Genomic DNA, 18,167 nt, shown 5'->3' with positions numbered 1-18,167 from the left:
TAGATCAAGTATCAATGATTAACCCCAAAAAAAGTACCATGTATGATGGGGCCTAGCCGCATAGGAGACATGTGTATCAAGGCAAGAGGAAGATGTCCAACAATCCAAGGTTACAGCATGTCTCATCAGTTGACCAAAAGGACCAGGGAGTTATTATTATTATTATTATTATTATTATTATTAGAGGAATTGCTCATTTCCTCCTTGCATTTTTGTCATTTGAACAAATTACCACTTTTTGACATCTCTAAAACATTTTTTTTTTAATAAATATTTTTTAAATCCAAGGATGGGTAGAGGTGTGAAGTTTGTAATGTAGTTACCATTATGCCTCTTTTTTATATATTAAAATTTTTAGTTTTTCAAAGCCCATAACTATTAAATAGCTTTTAGTTTTGTCAAAAAAATTTAAAGGTATGTTCGAAAAGTGGCAAAGACTAATAAATAATTTTTCTAAGATTTTAAGTTTTTCAAAGCCCATAACTATCAAACCATCAAGTCATTTTGTATTCCAAAATAAAAATCCTTGAAAATAGCTCTTCTTCTTTTCTAGTTTTCCATAAATGTCTTTAGATAAAACCAATTTTATTTGAGTTCTCATTACCCGAAACTGAAGAAAACTTTGGAGAGATAACCGTGCTTGTGTATTATGTCATTGATGTTTGCGCTTGAATTTTGTCGAATCAAAGAGAACCCATATTTAAAATAAAAGTATGAAGCCAAAGGTCGAAAGTAAGAAGAAAGAGGCCTAATCAAAGAAAAGGAAAGCAAATGCAATAATAGTTGTGAAACATTACTATCATGACCCCAAGCTTGAGATATCATCAATTTATTTTGTGCGATATAATATCGTTATCACTTTATTATATCACATAAATCATTAATAATACTTTGTTAGTGGGCAATATTTTTTTATTATGTTTAGTTTATCACTTTTACCTTAATATTAGGTTGTATTGTTCACATTTTGCCATAAATATGCAATATTATACTGTACTGTTCAAAATATGATGCAACAAATTATTATATCTAGTTGTTTATTATGGCTTATATCTATTTAATTTGTAAAGAAACTGTTTATTATTGTACTATACATGTTTAGTTTTATACACAACATATTTACTAGTGTGTTTTTTTGTTTAATGCTATAAAAAATATTTATATTCTATATTATACATTTTGTGCTAATGTTTGTTATTTTTCACTAATTTTTTGAACTAAAACCAACAAACCAGTTTGAGATTGATCTCATCATTTTAGCACAAGTCAATTCTAGGAATACATGATGGGTTATTATAAAGCCATCAAGATTCATGAAAACAAGACCTGAAAAGGAAAAATGAACCCACTAAAAATAGTTTAGAGTGTCAAACAATCTCCAATACTAATTAATTTGATCTATTAGGATAAGCAACTTGTAGGTTTTGCATAGTTGGATAAGATGCAATAGATGACCATCTTTCTTAACTCTCAAATTAACAAGTAATTAGTGTGTTACATAGTTTTAGATTAATTCATTTAATATGAGTATTTTCTATTTTATGTAATTCGATGTCATTTATTATAGTATGTAAACATTTATGATCGGTGTTTATTATTCATTAAAACGTATGTTTGCCGTTCAGTTTTAAGATGAATTCTTTAATTAACAAGTAATTAGTGTGTTACTTAGTTTCTAGCTTATCCATTTATTTGTTACATTATATATTCATTATTAATTATATTTGATTATTTTAGAAAAAAGTTATTTAGTTTTAGACTGAGGAGAAAAAAGAATAATAAAAAAAAAACAAATGGCTTATTCTTTAAGTTAAAAAGGACAACCAATTAATGTTTGACAATACCTTACATCAATGTTTATCCAAAAAGCACAAGTGCAATTGAGTTTATTTTTAAAAGTATCACGGCTTAAAGTAACAGAAGGACCTAAAAGGATGAAGTTTTAAAAAGAGTGTCTTAATGGTATATAATTTTGTTTAAAGGACTTAAAGGTATGTTTGAAAAGTAACATGAACTAATAAATAATTTTTCCTTATTATTATTATTATTATTATTATTATTATTATTATTTGAATAGTTCAAATTGCTCGTAAGAAAAAAAATTGGGAATTAGTTATTTGTCCATGTATTTATTTAAAAACGAATTAGAAGACGATCACCACCAGCCCAGTGCATTTCATTAAAAATGATGTATAGGTAGGTAGTTCAAGAATTGTAAAATATTATAAAAATATTATATAATACTATGTATTTATTATTTTATTAAATATATTATCTTGGACGTATGTAACCAACTTTGGTTATTCTCCTCATTTTAGCTAATCTCATATGGTAAATTTTTATGATATTATAAGTTATGGTAATTGTTATAATTTTATACATGTTAAATCATTATAATTTATGCAGTTCTATATCGATTTGTCTTTTTAATAGACTTCTTTATTTTATCGCACAGCACAATACACAACTCAAACATGCTTGCTATAATGTAATTATATTTTTCCAACAAAACCAACCAAAATAAATGTAAAACAAGTCCATTGAGCTAGTGAGAAGTGAGGACTTCATAACTCAAAACTTATATATTAACCATTAATATTAATTTATTTTTAAAAAAACACAAATAACCACGGATTCCGACCTTCTATTTTCGGGCATAGTACAAAATGAAGTGCTAATTATTATATTACAATGGTGATATTGTTACTATTCATACTATTTCTCTTGTGAAGAGCTATTAAGGGATCAATTTTCTCTTGAAACAATGGTATCTCATCAAAAATAAATAAGTAAATAATGTATTTATACCAGATCATTTGGGACCGTCACTAAACCCTTGTTTTTTATATCAAAATCACTCAAATTTTATAAATTAATTAGTTATGTTTTTTATAAATTAAATAATATAATAATTTTTAAAATTATCTTTATAAGCTAATTACTTCTTTATCTATCGATATAAGATCCCTTGAGTAAAATGTTTATTTTAGAAAAAACTTGAGATCAAATCTAAATATTCATGTAAAAAGAGAGTACAAATGTTTGAAATATGAGCTATGCATTTATGTATATGTCTTTAATTTTTTCAAATAAAAAATACTTATCACTTATTAAAATAAAAAATCTAGCAATGCTTTTGAAATAAGCATTTGTAGGAAAAAATGTAGGCAATATATTCATGAACTATAATAACCTGTTCAATATAAAGAACCACTTAACTTAATTTTTTTTTATAATATTTTCTAAAAAAATTTTTCTACTAAAAAAATTTCAACACAAATGGTAAGACTACTTTGTAATTAACAACATTAAAAATAAATCTCTCATATGGTAGGTGGAGTGATGAGAGTTTGAATTTTTGTGCCCACAATCAAGTGTTATACAAACAGACGTTTGCAGCTTTTAAAAAAATAAAAAAAATAAAAAATCAACTCAAATGTTATAGGTTATCATTCTTATTCTTATTCTTCTTATTATTATTTTTAAAAAGGGCAAAATAATTAACTCATTTTTGCCAATAATGACAAAAACCAAAAATAAATAAACATTAAAACCGCAGAAGCGAAACGCTATCCAAAGGAACGTGATTGCTGAATAAAGCTCTGCTCTCGAATTCTCGCATCAGCTGCAATTGCAAATTGCAATCAGATTGAAAGAAAGATCGAGGCCGAGAGGAAGATGGATAGCAGCAGCCACAGCGACGCTGGCACACGATCCAGGAGCAAAACCATGAGAAACACGGGAGATTATCTCGGTTCAGCTCAGTCTCTTGGTGCGGATATCCTCTGCGCCATCTTCACTCTTCTCGACCATTTCGATCTTGTCCGCTGCTCCGCTGTTTGCAAATCATGGCCGGTGCTTTTATCTCTTTGCTTTTCTTCTGTTCATTCTAGTATTATTTAAGGCTTTTGTTTTAATTCCTTTTGTCTTGCGAATCTCGTGTGCTTGTGTTTTTGTGACCAATTAGAGGGGGAAAAAGAAAATTTGTTGTTTTAATTCTTTCAATGCTCCGAAAGATGCCAACTTTTTAGTTAATATTGTGCTAATCCAGTCGGGGCATGATTCATTTGGGGGAAAAAATGATAGAATAGAATTGCTATGGAGGTTTGAATCTAACAACACCTGTTGTGAAGTTTCAAAGGTGGTTGCTCAAAAAAACTGAAACAATCCTACTTTGTGCCCAAAAATGTACTTATATATTCATGAGATCCAGTTTCAGGTTAGGTTCCTTTAAGACTTTAAGAATTGGATTTAAAAATTTCAAAAATTGATCTTACTATGCGACCGTGATAGCATCTCTAAAGATTATTGGTTAGTTCTTATTGGGTTGAAATGTTTGATTAAGAGTAGTGGTTCCTGTGCTCCTAGCAATTGTGACGTGATCCATGATCTGTTTGGGAACATCATTATACTGTGCTTATTTTCTCAAGTTAATTTATTGCAGGCAGAAGATTATCTACACATCCACATTGGTAGAAGATTTATATTATAAAAAGAATCCTTTTGCTAAGTATGATAAAAGTTTCCCACAAGCATCCATAGCTACGCTGAAGGATTTGGCTCTGGAACAACATAGGGTGTCCTTTTTAAGCGGTTCAACGGAAATTCATCAATGGAATGGTCATTCTTCCAGGTTTGCTTATTTTGTGTCATCTTTATGACCATGGCTCCTGACTGCTGCAGGATTCACTATTTTGTCCCCTTTATTTAGCGATTTTTTTTGAAAGGTTTATTCCATTCATATCTTGGTCAGTAGCAAGAAGGGGACAGAATGTAATTTCACAATCTTTTATGTTCACTTACAGAAAGATGGAGAATATTTTTATAATATGAGTCAAATTGTTATAATTGTCAACATAACTCAACTTGTAACAATTTTTGGGTACTTAAGAAATTGTCATTAAGTTACATTAATTAATCTAACACTTGAGAATTATGTAAACTGGACTTATCACATATTTCATCGACCAAAATTTTCCACATGTGTCCTTTGCATTAGTACTTCGGAGAAATTGATAAGGCTGTCTAAAATAAATTCTACTATAGCAAAATAGCTAGAACTCGGACTTGTTGAAGTTAGCTATTAGGGTTTGAAATGTTGTATGTTTAGGTTGTTAAATCTTGGTCATACAAATATGATGTTGCCTTGTTATTTCTCTTAACTGATCATATATGTATTATTTATGCTTCTATCTGGGAAAAGTTTGAAAGATAATGAATATTGAAGAAAAAGGTGTTAAACACATGAATAAGAAGAAGAAATAAGATGGACACACAAGTTGAGAAAAAAGTGGGGTGTTAGAAGGTTGGACACTTGGACATTCATGTGCTATTTTGTGTAGGGATTCTTTTTCTGGACAAGTTGATAAAAATTGTTACAACTGATCTTTTGCTAAAAAATTTTGTTGGGACATGAATGACGAAAATGTTAACTAACATTTATGTTAGAGAGTATGTTTCCAGTTTTGTATTGAAGCAATTTATTAATCATGATTGTGTGTAGTTTAAAGTGAAAGAGGCCTTATCTTCTTTAGTTTGTCTAAAAACCATTCGTGTTATAATGCTTATAAATTTGTGTATTGGTCTTCCTTGGTTAACTAGCCTTTGTAATTTTCCTTTTTGATATGGAAGACTAAGGCAAAGAGGGTTGAATTTTATATTTAAGGCACATTGTTTTAAAGAATTTTTCTCCTTGCTTCGTTGTTCTCCTGAAAAAAGAGAAGATGAAGAACTGCTAGATCAGCAGCTAAAGGAGAGAACATACTGAATAAACTACCTGGATCTTTAACCTAGATAAAGGTCAGTTTTAAGGGATCCTAAGAAGATAACCTCATGATTCTGCTTCTTTGTTTTGCTTAGGCACTAGAAATTTGAGTTCATTTAGGTAAACACATGGGCGTATTTCAAATCTTTAACTAAATGTTCTTATCTGCCACTTTAATCTGATATTTGATATTTTTCAATAGGGTTAATATTTGTCGTATGAAGAGGGGTGTGATTCTCACAGGAGGAGAGGATAAGGTCTGTAGCCATTAATATTTTCACTGTGGATATGCTTGTTAGTTGTTACTACATAAGTATATTGTGACATATTTTATTTGGTTCTTTTGGTTAGTTAGTAGAAATGTTGTATTCGTTATATTACATTACCTTGGGCTTACTTAAAAGTATGAGGCTGGTGCCTACGGTGCTTGGAGCTAAAGGGCATGTTGCAAACTGCACTGCATAAAACTTCTTGCAGCTAGCACTATTATGATGCATATAAGTTAGAATTTTGAGGCCAATGATCCAAGTTTCTTGATATACTAGGTGTCTAGTTGAATGAAAAAATAAAAAAAATATGTGCTTAGAGAGCCATCTTTATAAGTAAGCAGGTTATTTTTAGATCTTAAATCCACTTCAATAATTGGGAACTTATGCTGCTCTTCTTGTAAACTTTCTGAGATAAATTCTTCATTTTCAATCTTGTCCCCAAAAGGGAATGGGGATTGTCACATGCAATTAAGAGAAAATTTGTCACTTAATGAACAATTATTGTATTAGATTCTAAACAGGGATGTTTACATGGCTTGATACAGTCCTTGATAATTAGTTAACATTAAAGATGTATAAATTGTAGTTGCCTGTAATAAAATATCTGACTTACTAAGGGCTGCTGGTTGTACCCTTCTAAATGGCTGGCGACACTTACATTTCAGCTTCATGTGTTTACGCTGTTGGTGTTTTACTGGCACATATTTCTAAAAGTTTCTATTCATACATTGCTCCTTTCCTACTTTTTAATAGATTGCTGGCATTGGTCTTGTGAGTATATCTACTTTTTTATGTGCATTTTTTATTATATACATTTAAATCTATTTTTTAGTTCAATGAAATTGTTTCAGTTATTGCGGCTGTGGTCATCGGAAAACTACAAATGTTTGAATCAGTATTCGTTTTCTGGCTTGGACCCATTGGTTGATTATGATTTTGATGAGAACAAGGTGAATAGCTTATGTGAATGAAGTCTTTTAAGGTTTTCTCTGTAAACATTGTTTTTGTGAGTTGTTTGCTGAATTTATTTGCACTCTTATCAATGTAGTTGTTGTACAATTGATTTTTTTTTCCTGAAGCCAGTTGTGACTTTAAATTGGATTTGCCATCATTCTGTTATTAAAACTAAATGATTGAGTTTAAGAAATTACAAAATTCTTTAGACCATAGCAGAAAATGTGTCTTTGGTGAATATAATTCTTAAAATTGTTAGGTGCAAACCAAATGCCTATTGTCTAGGCCTAATTCAACCCCAAAAGTAAGCTAATAGGGTGAGATACCCAAATGTGTATATTTAGTCCAAGTTTACTGTATCGACCAATGTGGGACTATTAGTTACTCTAGTATGCCTTTTGATATGTTCTAGTCTTTTTGTTTGTCATGTTATAAATGAACTAATTAATAAAGCTTTGATATCATGTTAGATGTAAACCAAATACTTGTTAAGTCAAGTTGGGATATGTAATGCTCATTGGCCAACCTTTGTAAGAAGGATTGATGGTAGATTTTGCGGCGTGTTTGTGTGTGTGAAACTAGTGAAGAATGGTAATTCATGGACTTTACTCTGCTGGAGTTGTTAGGGTGTGTGGGATTCAAATCATCAACCAAATAGATGGCCTTTTCTTTAAATGTGCAACCACACATTCTGTATGGATTAGTTTTTCAATGTGCTTAAAATTCTAATTTTGGCCACGTTATCACTATTATTATGTTGCTTGGATACTCAAGTTATTCTGTGGACTTGTATGTGGATTTTATCTATTTATATGGAGGCTCATGAATTCTTGCATTGATTTTTTCCAATAAGTATATTATATGATGCATTCTTACGATCTTGATGCCTAGCCTAGACCTAAAATGATCATTATTAGTAGATTGTCTTCTACTTTTTCTCATTTGGCAACAAAAGATTTTACAGTTGATTAATGAAATTTCATAACTCTGGCAAGTCTCTATTTATATGGAGGCTCATGAATTCTTGCATTGATTTTTTCCAATAAGTATATTATATGATGCATTCTTACGATCTTGATGCCTAGCCTAGACCTAAAATGATCATTATTAGTAGATCACTAGATTGTCTTCTACTTTTTCTCATTTGGCAACAAAAGATTTTAGAGTTGATTAATGAAATTTCATAACTCTGGCAAGTCTTTCTTTAATTTCTTAGATTGTTGGTATAACTGGATCTCAACTATGCATTTGGAGGCGGAATGGGCGCAGAAGCATCTTCCGATCACGTGAAAGTACCTTAACACGTGGCTTATGCATGGGGTATGTGAATTTCAATATAGCCCACTAAATTTTACTATCTTTTGCGCATATTCATTTCTGAACGTTAAAAACCACCTTACTAAGGGAATATGTGATTATATTCGTAACTTAACATATATATACACATATACATATATATATATATATATATTTGTTATGTAGCAATCAGCATGCATTTCTTTATCCTACTGATGAAAACATCCTGCATGAAATATTTGTTATTCTTTTACTTTTATTATGTTTCTACAGCAACCTCAGAGTCTCAGACACTATCTGTTTTCTAGTGGAGACTGGTCAAATGTTTATTTCAGGTCCTTCTGTTTCACTTCTTTTGGCTCCTTATGGAAATCCTTGATAATTATGGAACTTCTATCAACTAATCTTAAACTTGTCCTCACACTGTCACACATCTTTACAAGTCTAAGCACGTAAGCTTTACATCATCCCTGTACAAATTCATCATCTATACTATCTCAGCAAGGTTAACAGTAAATCTCTTTCATAGCTGTTTCGTGAACATCCCACTGCAAAGGTGCTAGAGTTAAAGCTCAAAATGTTGGAGTACAGATTTGCATGTTTCTAATAGATCATTTGGATGCAATGATTTTAATATATTAACTCCTCTTTTGAACTTACGAATGAAAACATGAAATTGAGATAATTGGTTAAGGTCTTCTTTGGATGCTTTCAGATTTTCTATATTTATGATACAAAATCTGTCTCTCTCTCGAGAAATTTTTTGATTTAGTTCATAAACTATGTATTACTGCCTCTCTTTTTTTATGAATACAACAATCTATTCTTTTTTATTTGAATTATTTTAATCTCTTTAGTTTTTTGCATTGATTATTCCATCTTTTCTATTTTAGTCATTTCTCTGTATGTCTTATTTAGCCACTGATATTCAAAAATAGGTATATTGATCCAGAGGCAGCGATGGGGTGTGAGGATGGCAGGGCTCGTATATTTGATTTGTATAGTGGGAGTTGCACTCGAATTATTAGGTAAAGGCACAAATTATTTTGACAGTATTCAATTCTGTTGTTTCCTTGAAATTCTGTTTTAGTTGTGGGTTTGAAGAATGTACACTTCCTAAAATGGGTTAGCCAAGTTTTGTGAAACAGAAAGGTATTGATAGTTCTCTTGGTGAGAACATCCCTTATATTTATCTAAATGGCTAGCTGTTAGGACAATGGCCTGATAATTCACAGATAGTCCCCCAACATGTAGTGAGCTTCAATTGTATGTATTCATACTTACTTGTTTGAGATGAGTTATACTGTTTCATCAGAAATCTTGTTAGGGTGGTATCTTACTGGGAATTAGTGAGGTTGTTGGATTGGATGGATTATCATGTAATTCTATCCAATATCTAGAACAGAAAATCAAGAGTTCATGAAAATAAGGAACTTTGTATCAACATGACAGATTTTTATGCCATTTAACAAGTATTAACGGAAGCATTAATTTTTGATAGTTTTGAGAGTATAGAAGTAGATGCTGGAGAAGGAATTAAGATCACCTTATCTCTTACGCTTCTAAAGCGAAGTAGTTAAACCTCTGCTTCCCCTTTCTAAACAAGGGATAATTATCACATATTTGGATGATTGAAGACATTATATTATAATTGCCAAAGACAATAACAAGAAGATATATACGGTTTTGTGCCATGATCTGGGATTTTAGGCTGTATTTGTGAACTTCAGAAATGTACAGAAATGTTTGGTACACGCGAGAAATACAATCAAGGACCTGTGGTAAGTATATGCAAGGTAATGCATGCGAGCACTACAATCATACATTATGGTAGTGCATGCCCTTAATACAATTGTACTGTCATGGTAAGATCATGCAAGCCTGAGTACATTCAAGGATTTCAGTCATGGGCTGATTTGCAACCAATAATTAAAAAAGGAAAAATTCAATAGAAATTTCAGTCCAAATGAATGTCTCTCATTCTGGGGTGTGTTTAGATCCTGCAAATGTCCTCCTTCCACCTTGTTGTCGTTCCTCAGTAATATCTTTGTTTGAGAAGGATTTTGGTAGCTTTGGAGGACTTAACCTCTTGTCTTGAGTGATTTATTATCCATCGATGGATCTGTTCCCATGTGTTAGTAGTTAAAATGTGATTTTTTAGTTGCATACTAATTTGATGCCTTTTCTTCTTAATCATGTATCAGTACTTTGCCCCTTCATTTTCTTTTCTCCAGACTTTGCAGAATCCTATATGTAATGTTCTTCAAAGGTTAAGTGAGACTCTCTACTTATGATAGGTTGATTATAATTGCAGGATGCATTCTGCACCACTGACATGCATAGCCTTAACCGAGGATCAGCTAATTCTTGGTGGTTCTACATATGGACATGTAGCCATTGCAGATATCTCATCTGGTGAACAATTGGGTTTTCTGAAATCTTCTATCTCACCTACAGGTTAATTTTGCAATCTTTGATGTACAACATAACTTTGTTGATCATTCAAAAAAGTTCAATATCTGTATCTTAGTATCATTAGTACGTGAAAGATTAAAAGTTTAAAACTAGTTCTCTACAGTTGAAAATAATATATGTAGTTGAAGATGATACATATTTTTGTTCTCTTGATTCAATTTATAAAATTTATTTACTGGGGAGAATCTAGTGAATATGCCTATTAGACGTGCTGTGTAAATTAGTTTATCCTAACTTAATCCAGCTTCTCCAAGCTTAATACCATCTTTGGAATAATTATGGAAGTGAAATAACTTGTGATTGATCATCTTGGCCCTTCAGGCTAATGTGGCAATTTAAGCTATGGGAATGAGCCATGCCTGCTAGAAGATATTATTTTAACAGACAATGAAGAGAAAATAAATGGGTGATGGTGAACTTTGATGGTGAACTTTGTGGGTTGGTAGACTTGCAAAACGAAAAATGACTACAGAAATGGAGGTGGAGTGGATTGAGAATAAAATTTATGGAGATGATTGAGATGATATGATTAATATGCATCAATGACCATAATCAGCATGACAGGGAGTTTAATCCTCGCATTTTCTTTTTGAGGTAAATGATGACGAGATTAAGAAGAGGATCATTTATAATGAAATGGAGTGACTTCTTAAGGAATAATTCAAGTGCTTAGAATAAAGATCTGCACCTTGATAGGTGCAAAAGGATTCTTGCAGTCAACACCTGTTAGTTTCGAAGTTCCTACTTTGTGATTTGTTTGGAAATACTGCAAAAATATGAGAAACCCTTTCACAGCTTGATAGCTTGATAATATCATAATGGGTACAATTCCAACTCATGCTTGGGTTCCCTGACCTTTCACTTGAGCTGAACTATGCCAAACATGAGTGAACTGAGGAACTCTGGCTTGATGCCGTCTATATTGTTCGGCAATCATTGCATATTATATTTAGCAACATCAAAGTATCTTGTAACACAATATAAATTTGAGCAATACATATATTTTTTTTTATAGTCTCTAGCGCATTAGAACACTTACTGTTAAATAATATGAAATTGATTTGATTTTTTTTTGGTTTATTTTTGTCATTTATTTATATTATAAGAATACTGATAATGACTTGATTGACTATTGAATTTTGTCATTCATATAGTTAAATGATTGACAATTAATAATAGCAAGATAATTGATTTTTTTTCATACCAGAAAAACAAAGGAACCTTACAGGTTCTAGGGAACTTGTGTATATCTGGTCTTGTATACTGCATTGAATTCCACTGTGTTGTTCTCTTGAGTAATCATATAACTAGAATCTCATTCAATATTAAGACTTGTTTCTTGTTGATGATTGCCTTCAAAATGTGTGATGAGGAAGTCTTGGGCTCAGTTGAATCTGCCACATGCAAGTGCCAGATTTACTTTAAGAAGAAAAAAGGGGCTTCTAATATAACATTGGGCATGTGGTGGCTAGTTTGTTGATAATGGGGTTCGCTAGGATTTTGTTGCTGATTTTCTTTTGTTTCGCTAATGAATTATATATACTTCACATTTTTATATGTTTGTTAACTATCTTAAATAGGGATGAAGACCTTGTTTGTTAACACAAGTTCATATCGAGTGTATGCGGGTTCTACTTCCGGTTATGCTCATTGCTGGGATCTACGGTTAGTAACTCAAGCATACACCATTGTCATTCAAGCACATCCTATGCCATAAGAAATTTATTGTGGGTTTAATATGTCTTTAGACATTATCATCATTCAAACATATCATGTGAACATAATAGACATGTACACTGTCCATTAGCTTATGATCAAAGGATTCTAGTTTTGAAGCATAATTTTAGTATGTCTACTAGGATAGAATCATCAGTCATGCTTGATATGATCTGTGGGTTTTACATGCTTAATGTCATTTATTCCAATTTTGTATCACCATTCTTTCAATAGTAGTTGTTTTCATGTATGTTTTACACATTGGTTATTCTTTATATTTAATAACATAGGGGAGATTTTCGCTATCTTTAAGGAGATCAAGTCACGTAAGCACGATGGATAACATGGTTAATAAATTTCCTGTTATCCCAAATTCATGAAACTTTTAGATGTCAATCATTCTAGTTAATATTGGACGTTCTGAGTATACAGCTCCTTGCATACATCCAAAGAAGAACAAGGGCAGCCTGGTAGGTATGAATTATGTGATTACGGTAATCTGAATATGCATACTGAAGTTTGTTTGCATTATGGCTTTAATTATGTTAAATGGTATTCTCGAATCATTTCTAAAAGATACCCATGGACTGGACTTATTAGTGGAAATTCCTCTATAACACAAAAATAGTTATCTTAATTCATTGTTTCAGGACTTTGAGACCACTATGGGAGACCCGAGCTAGTCCAAATGTGATCTATGCTGTGCATCATCTTGCCAATTATTCATCATCGTTGGCTGTTGGTGGTCTCGATGGTGTGCTTCGCATTCTAAATCAAGACACTGGTGAAGTTCTTTCAAGCTTTGTGGCTGATGCAGCCCCAACAAGTACCGGCCATGATATGGTTGAAGTAATAAAGGGCAGAAGTCTCGGTGATGACTCCAACTTAGATAGCATTCTTAGGTATAGGCGCCCTCCCATTACTCGTCTTGCCGTTGGAATGAACAAGATAGTTACTACACATGGACAGAAGTATATCAGGATGTGGAGGTTTTCAGCATAAGTAGAAACTTTTAGGTATGTGCTTCAGTGAACACACTATTGTTAATCTTCATATGAACTTTTTCATATCCAGGCATTTGTTTCAGTCTAATACCATCCGTTATGGGTACAGCCTGGAGTTCACTATTTGTTATTTGTCAGATGAAAAAGGAGAAAGAAAGCCGGGTAAACATTTTGAGTAAGACAACATAAATGATGAATTTAGATTAAACTAAAGCTTGCAGGAACACCGGTTGAAGATATGCGGCACATAAAATGAGACATTAATTAAACCAACAGGAAAATAAGCAATTATTATTGATGCGAAGGCATTGGTGCAGTTACGAGTTTTGGCTCGTCAATAAGACTGAAAAGGACTTTTGAGTTATTAGCAATTATTTTTAGAAAACCTCTAGGTCCTTACCTCATCAACTTGTGGTTTTGTAGGAAAACATCTTATACCTACTATTGCTTTTGGTTTTTTTTTTCCCAACTGGTTACTAGCTGAGCTCGAGCTCACCCAGGCTGAACGAGCTAGCTTCACTATGTTTGCATAAGGGCTGAGCAAGCCTGCATAGCCCCAGCCTTGTGGATCTGCCCCACCAAGGGAAGCCATAACATGACTCACCGGACAAGGTAAGTTTTCTCCATGGCTGAAGGAGCTTGTCTCAGACCCTAGACAAGCCCATGTCTGAGGGAAATTGTCCCACCCTGAGGAGCCTCTACTTGGCTCACCAGAGGCTGGCTCCAGTGAGACTGTTGGTCCAGGGCAAGCTCGCCCAGCGCCCACAAGGCTAGGTTGGCAAGGGGCGAGCTCAGTTAAGGATCAGATGAGAGGTGGAGAGAAGAAAAGATAAACCATTCAATAAAAGTATAATACCCGAATTGGTTTTTATACTTTTTATCTTTTTTTAGTCCTTCTACTGAGAAATGCGCTCCACTAATCCCTCTACTCTTAAAAATGACTTAATTTAATTTTTTACTTTTAATATCTTCAGATTATTTGAGAGTATTTCTAAGTAGAGAGACTAAAAAGAAAGAAAAGTAGAAGGACTAATTTTGATATTATATTTTTCAATAAACCACTTAATTTTAAGAAAAATTTAAAAATAATCCGGGAACTGCAGTGCAGGGACCGTGGTCATATGCAATATTGAACAATATTAACAGCAGCAAATTGCACACTCATACACTCTCATCAAGAACATGCCTTTGATTAATTTCCTCATCATAACTGAATAAAAATTCAAAAGAACATGCCTAGCTTTCTGCTTCAATCTTGCAAAACAACAAGTGAAGTGAACAAGATGAAGAGACCAACATAGATTATATCTCCTTATCATACCAAAAAGAAGTCAAAACATGGATGACAGATCAGAAGGCGAATACTAGAAAAGGAATACAATAAATCCCTTCTGATAATAAATAAAGCTCAAGCCACAAACAAAAAAACAAGCAGGCATTTTTAAATCAATCTGTTTAAGTTCTCACCTTACTCTTTTTAACTTTCTTCACCTTTTTGCCATTCAAGCTCTTCACTTTACTGTTATCCTTCAATTCATCCTCAGCAGCAAAGTCTCCATCCATCATCAATGGTAAACCATCTTTCTTGTCAGTTTTTTCTTTTCCAACCTTCAATTCCTTCTTCCTCTTCTTCTTTATCAACCTTTCCGAACCTTCAACAGCAATGTCATCGTCCAGACCGACCTTCTTGTCATCCCCTTGTTCAAGCATCCCATGACTATCAGGGTAGAAGTCCTTCGTGGATCCTTCCCCTCCTCTTAGTTTTCTTCTTAGAACTCTGTGATAGCTTGGGGGTCTGTAATACAACTTCATCAGCAGCATCATCCTCCTTTTGCTCTTGTTTCCTCTCCTCCTCCTTCTGCAAAGGCTCAATCTTCAAACCCAATTCGGGCAATGTTTGATAGATTGGCAAGGCTACGGACTCCACTGACTTGAGGTGTAGAGACCTAACATTGGACCACTTCTTTGGCACGAGCTGCACAGCACCATCGATGGCGGCGAGCACATTGTCAACGATTTGATCCCGGTCCTGTGAAACCCTACCGACCTTTAGCCCGCTGCAAGTTCCCGACCGGAGATACAGCAGGGTCGAACCAAGGCACTGCCGGAGCTGCTCCGGCCAAGACTTGCGGGACAGTTCAAGAGGCAGCGGGATCTTCTTCTTTTTGAAGAAGTGCTTGCCCAATGAGCCTGGGAAGCAATGGAATGACACGGCGATCAGCGAAGAACAAGTCATAAGAGTCGCAAAGGCGGCGGCGGGCCTCAAACGGGTGGTAATCGGAGCGAAGCTTGGAAAGTGGGATGACCTCAGAGACGGGGAGGGCGAGGGAGCGGACGACATCAAGGGCAGCGGCGGCGGAGAGAGGGGACTTGGGGCGGTCATCGACGATGAGGCAGGCGGAGGTGGAAGAGAGGTCGTAGAGGTGGTGGGGGAGAGGGATCCGGTAGGCGTTGATGCGGCCTTTGGGAGGGATCTTCTTTAGGGTAAGCACGAGGTAGAGGAGATCGTCGTGCTCCAGGAGCTGAGCTTTGCGTTGCTTAGCCTGCCCACGCATCCACTTGAGAAGAGCATCCACCGCGCGGCCTGCTGCCTCACGGCTGACACGGGATGCCGGCGGCGCCAACTGAGCATCGGTGGAAGCCATTGAAGGGAGAGGCCAAAAGCTCGGGGTACGCCGTCTCACACGAAGAACCCAAAACCCTAATATGAGAAGATTGGGATTTTATAAGGGTTTTTTACTTGACACCCCCTGAAAATTAGCGAAATTGCTTACTTTAATAATGATCTAATAAAATTTCAATTGTATTTTTATTATAAAAACTTAGAGACCACCATTGTGATAAATATATTTATCATAGGTTTCTACTAAAAGTCCTAAAAATATATTTCGTATTTCCATATAATAAGATAATTTATATTTCATATGATTGATGCCTTAATATATTAAGAAAGTTTATATTAAAAAGTATTGTTAACTTAAAATAATCTGTTATTATTATTAGTTTTTTAAAAAATTTATTTTATGAAGCAACATTTTTATAGTAGTAAATATAAAAAAATAAATCTATTGTTATATTGACACATGATGGTGTGCAAGATTAACTAGCATGGTCAGTCGACCTCAGCTGCCAAGTGTTATATTATATGCCGCATAAATAGAAAAATTTTTTTTTAAAGAAATAAACACATACAAACATTGTCATAATCCTACAAACATGATAGGTTAACATGGCTATTTATAAATATATATACACAAACAATTTTTCAGAGGAAAGAATGATTTTTTGCCAATGTTTTAGACTATTAATACTTAATTTCTTGAGTGGTCATGTGTTCTACCGAAGAAACATGCTCCAATCTCTTACTCTATTGACACAAGTATGATAATTCCACATCCATACACAAATGCTCCAATCTCTTTCTTACTCTATTGACACAAATGTAATAATTCCACATCTGCACACATCTTTTACATTAGACTTGTCCATATAAAAAACATATATATATATATATATAATTAATTTTGGGGGTTTACATATATATATATATATATATATATATATATATTTAATAACCTTGTCATACATAACAATATAAACCCGTGTGTCTCTTCTCCATCTCTTAAAAAAAAATAAAAAATCATGTTCAACTAATGAGCTATTGCACCTCAGAAGCCTTGAATTGATATAATCTTCATCCCAAGCTTTTTAACAAGTTTGCTGTGAGAACTCAAGCCAAATCTATTCACAGCTAATGGCACATGCAATATTCTAGACAACAAAAGTTAGGTCTTTGAGCATCTACTTGCCGGTTTATCATCCAAAGAGTCAAAATCGCTAAGATTTCAGATGCATCCAAATAGTGCACAAAATGATTCACTAGGGAATAATTTCTGTAAAACATTTGTGGGAGCTACCAAAATGGAATAACAGGTAAAATATATGGGCCTTGCTGGTTAGGGCTTATAGTTTCAGAAAAATAGAAAAAGATGGACCATCCAAAGAAGTACACTAGTTTAGCCGCATTCATTGGCAATTTTATCAGTTGACATCCATGCCAAATTAGAAGCAAAACCATGTTAAATGTCAAGCAAACCATGAACAAATGTACATGAACATCATTAGCAGCAGATAAAAGCATATCAAATCCGCAACTTCACCTGGTTGAAAGCTTCAACAGATCTAAAGTAAACTGCCATATTCATATGGGCAACCAAAATAAAAAAATGTCGATGAACAGGAGCATCCAAACCTGAAGAAATGGTGCACACACTCCTTTATTTCCTCAGGACATATGCTACCCTCAATCTTACCATCCAGCAATTTAAACAGCATAACCTAAACAAACATGATCAATTTAAAACCGGAATGGAACATATCAAAACAGAAAAGCTCAGAAAAACACCACTGATCATAGCTCAACGAGATTAAAACAATATAATAATTTTCATTCCCTTGCATGCAATGTTGACATCACTTGCCATAGATGGCAATGAGTATCAGGTAAAACACTGTTCATTTTCTGTCCAAAACATAGAACATGCAGCCAACAAATCCGACATATCTATGTAAATTTGAGATAGTCATTCCTGAACCTTTACTGATCATTGCAACAATTACAACAATTGGCTGACTGGCTGACACAGACCAAACTTAACTTAAGAAAAATATTTTGGTTTTTAGATTTAT

The 18,167-nt window shown here is 33.5% G+C and overlaps 2 protein-coding genes across 2 annotated transcripts; one reads left to right on the top strand and one right to left on the bottom strand.

Annotated features, from left to right (window-relative positions):
• The first annotated feature begins 3,561 nt into the window (after positions 1-3,561).
• On the top strand, positions 3,562-13,691 carry LOC120261026 (F-box/WD-40 repeat-containing protein At3g52030). Its single transcript, XM_039268684.1, has 9 exons — positions 3,562-3,851; positions 4,445-4,633; positions 5,967-6,021; positions 6,885-6,983; positions 8,204-8,307; positions 9,222-9,311; positions 10,598-10,740; positions 12,339-12,423; positions 13,125-13,691. The coding sequence occupies exons 1-9, from the start codon at positions 3,679-3,681 to the stop codon at positions 13,474-13,476; spliced, it is 1,290 nt and encodes a 429-aa protein (XP_039124618.1). The 5' UTR covers positions 3,562-3,678; the 3' UTR covers positions 13,477-13,691.
• Positions 13,692-14,652: 961 nt separating this feature from the next.
• LOC120262352 (ribosomal L1 domain-containing protein 1-like) lies at positions 14,653-16,185 on the bottom strand. Its single transcript, XM_039270451.1, is given in 3 exon segments — positions 14,653-15,206; positions 15,208-15,660; positions 15,662-16,185. Coding segments are annotated over 3 exon segments (1,188 nt in total). The 5' UTR covers positions 16,124-16,185; the 3' UTR covers positions 14,653-14,933.
• Positions 16,186-18,167: the final 1,982 nt, after the last annotated feature.

Source organism: Dioscorea cayenensis, chromosome 5, assembly GCF_009730915.1.
Source record: "Dioscorea cayenensis subsp. rotundata cultivar TDr96_F1 chromosome 5, TDr96_F1_v2_PseudoChromosome.rev07_lg8_w22 25.fasta, whole genome shotgun sequence".
NCBI classification, from domain to species: Eukaryota; Viridiplantae; Streptophyta; class Magnoliopsida; order Dioscoreales; family Dioscoreaceae; genus Dioscorea; species Dioscorea cayenensis.
Note: the sequence above shows the minus strand (reverse complement) of the source record. Positions and strands in the feature narration are given on the sequence as shown.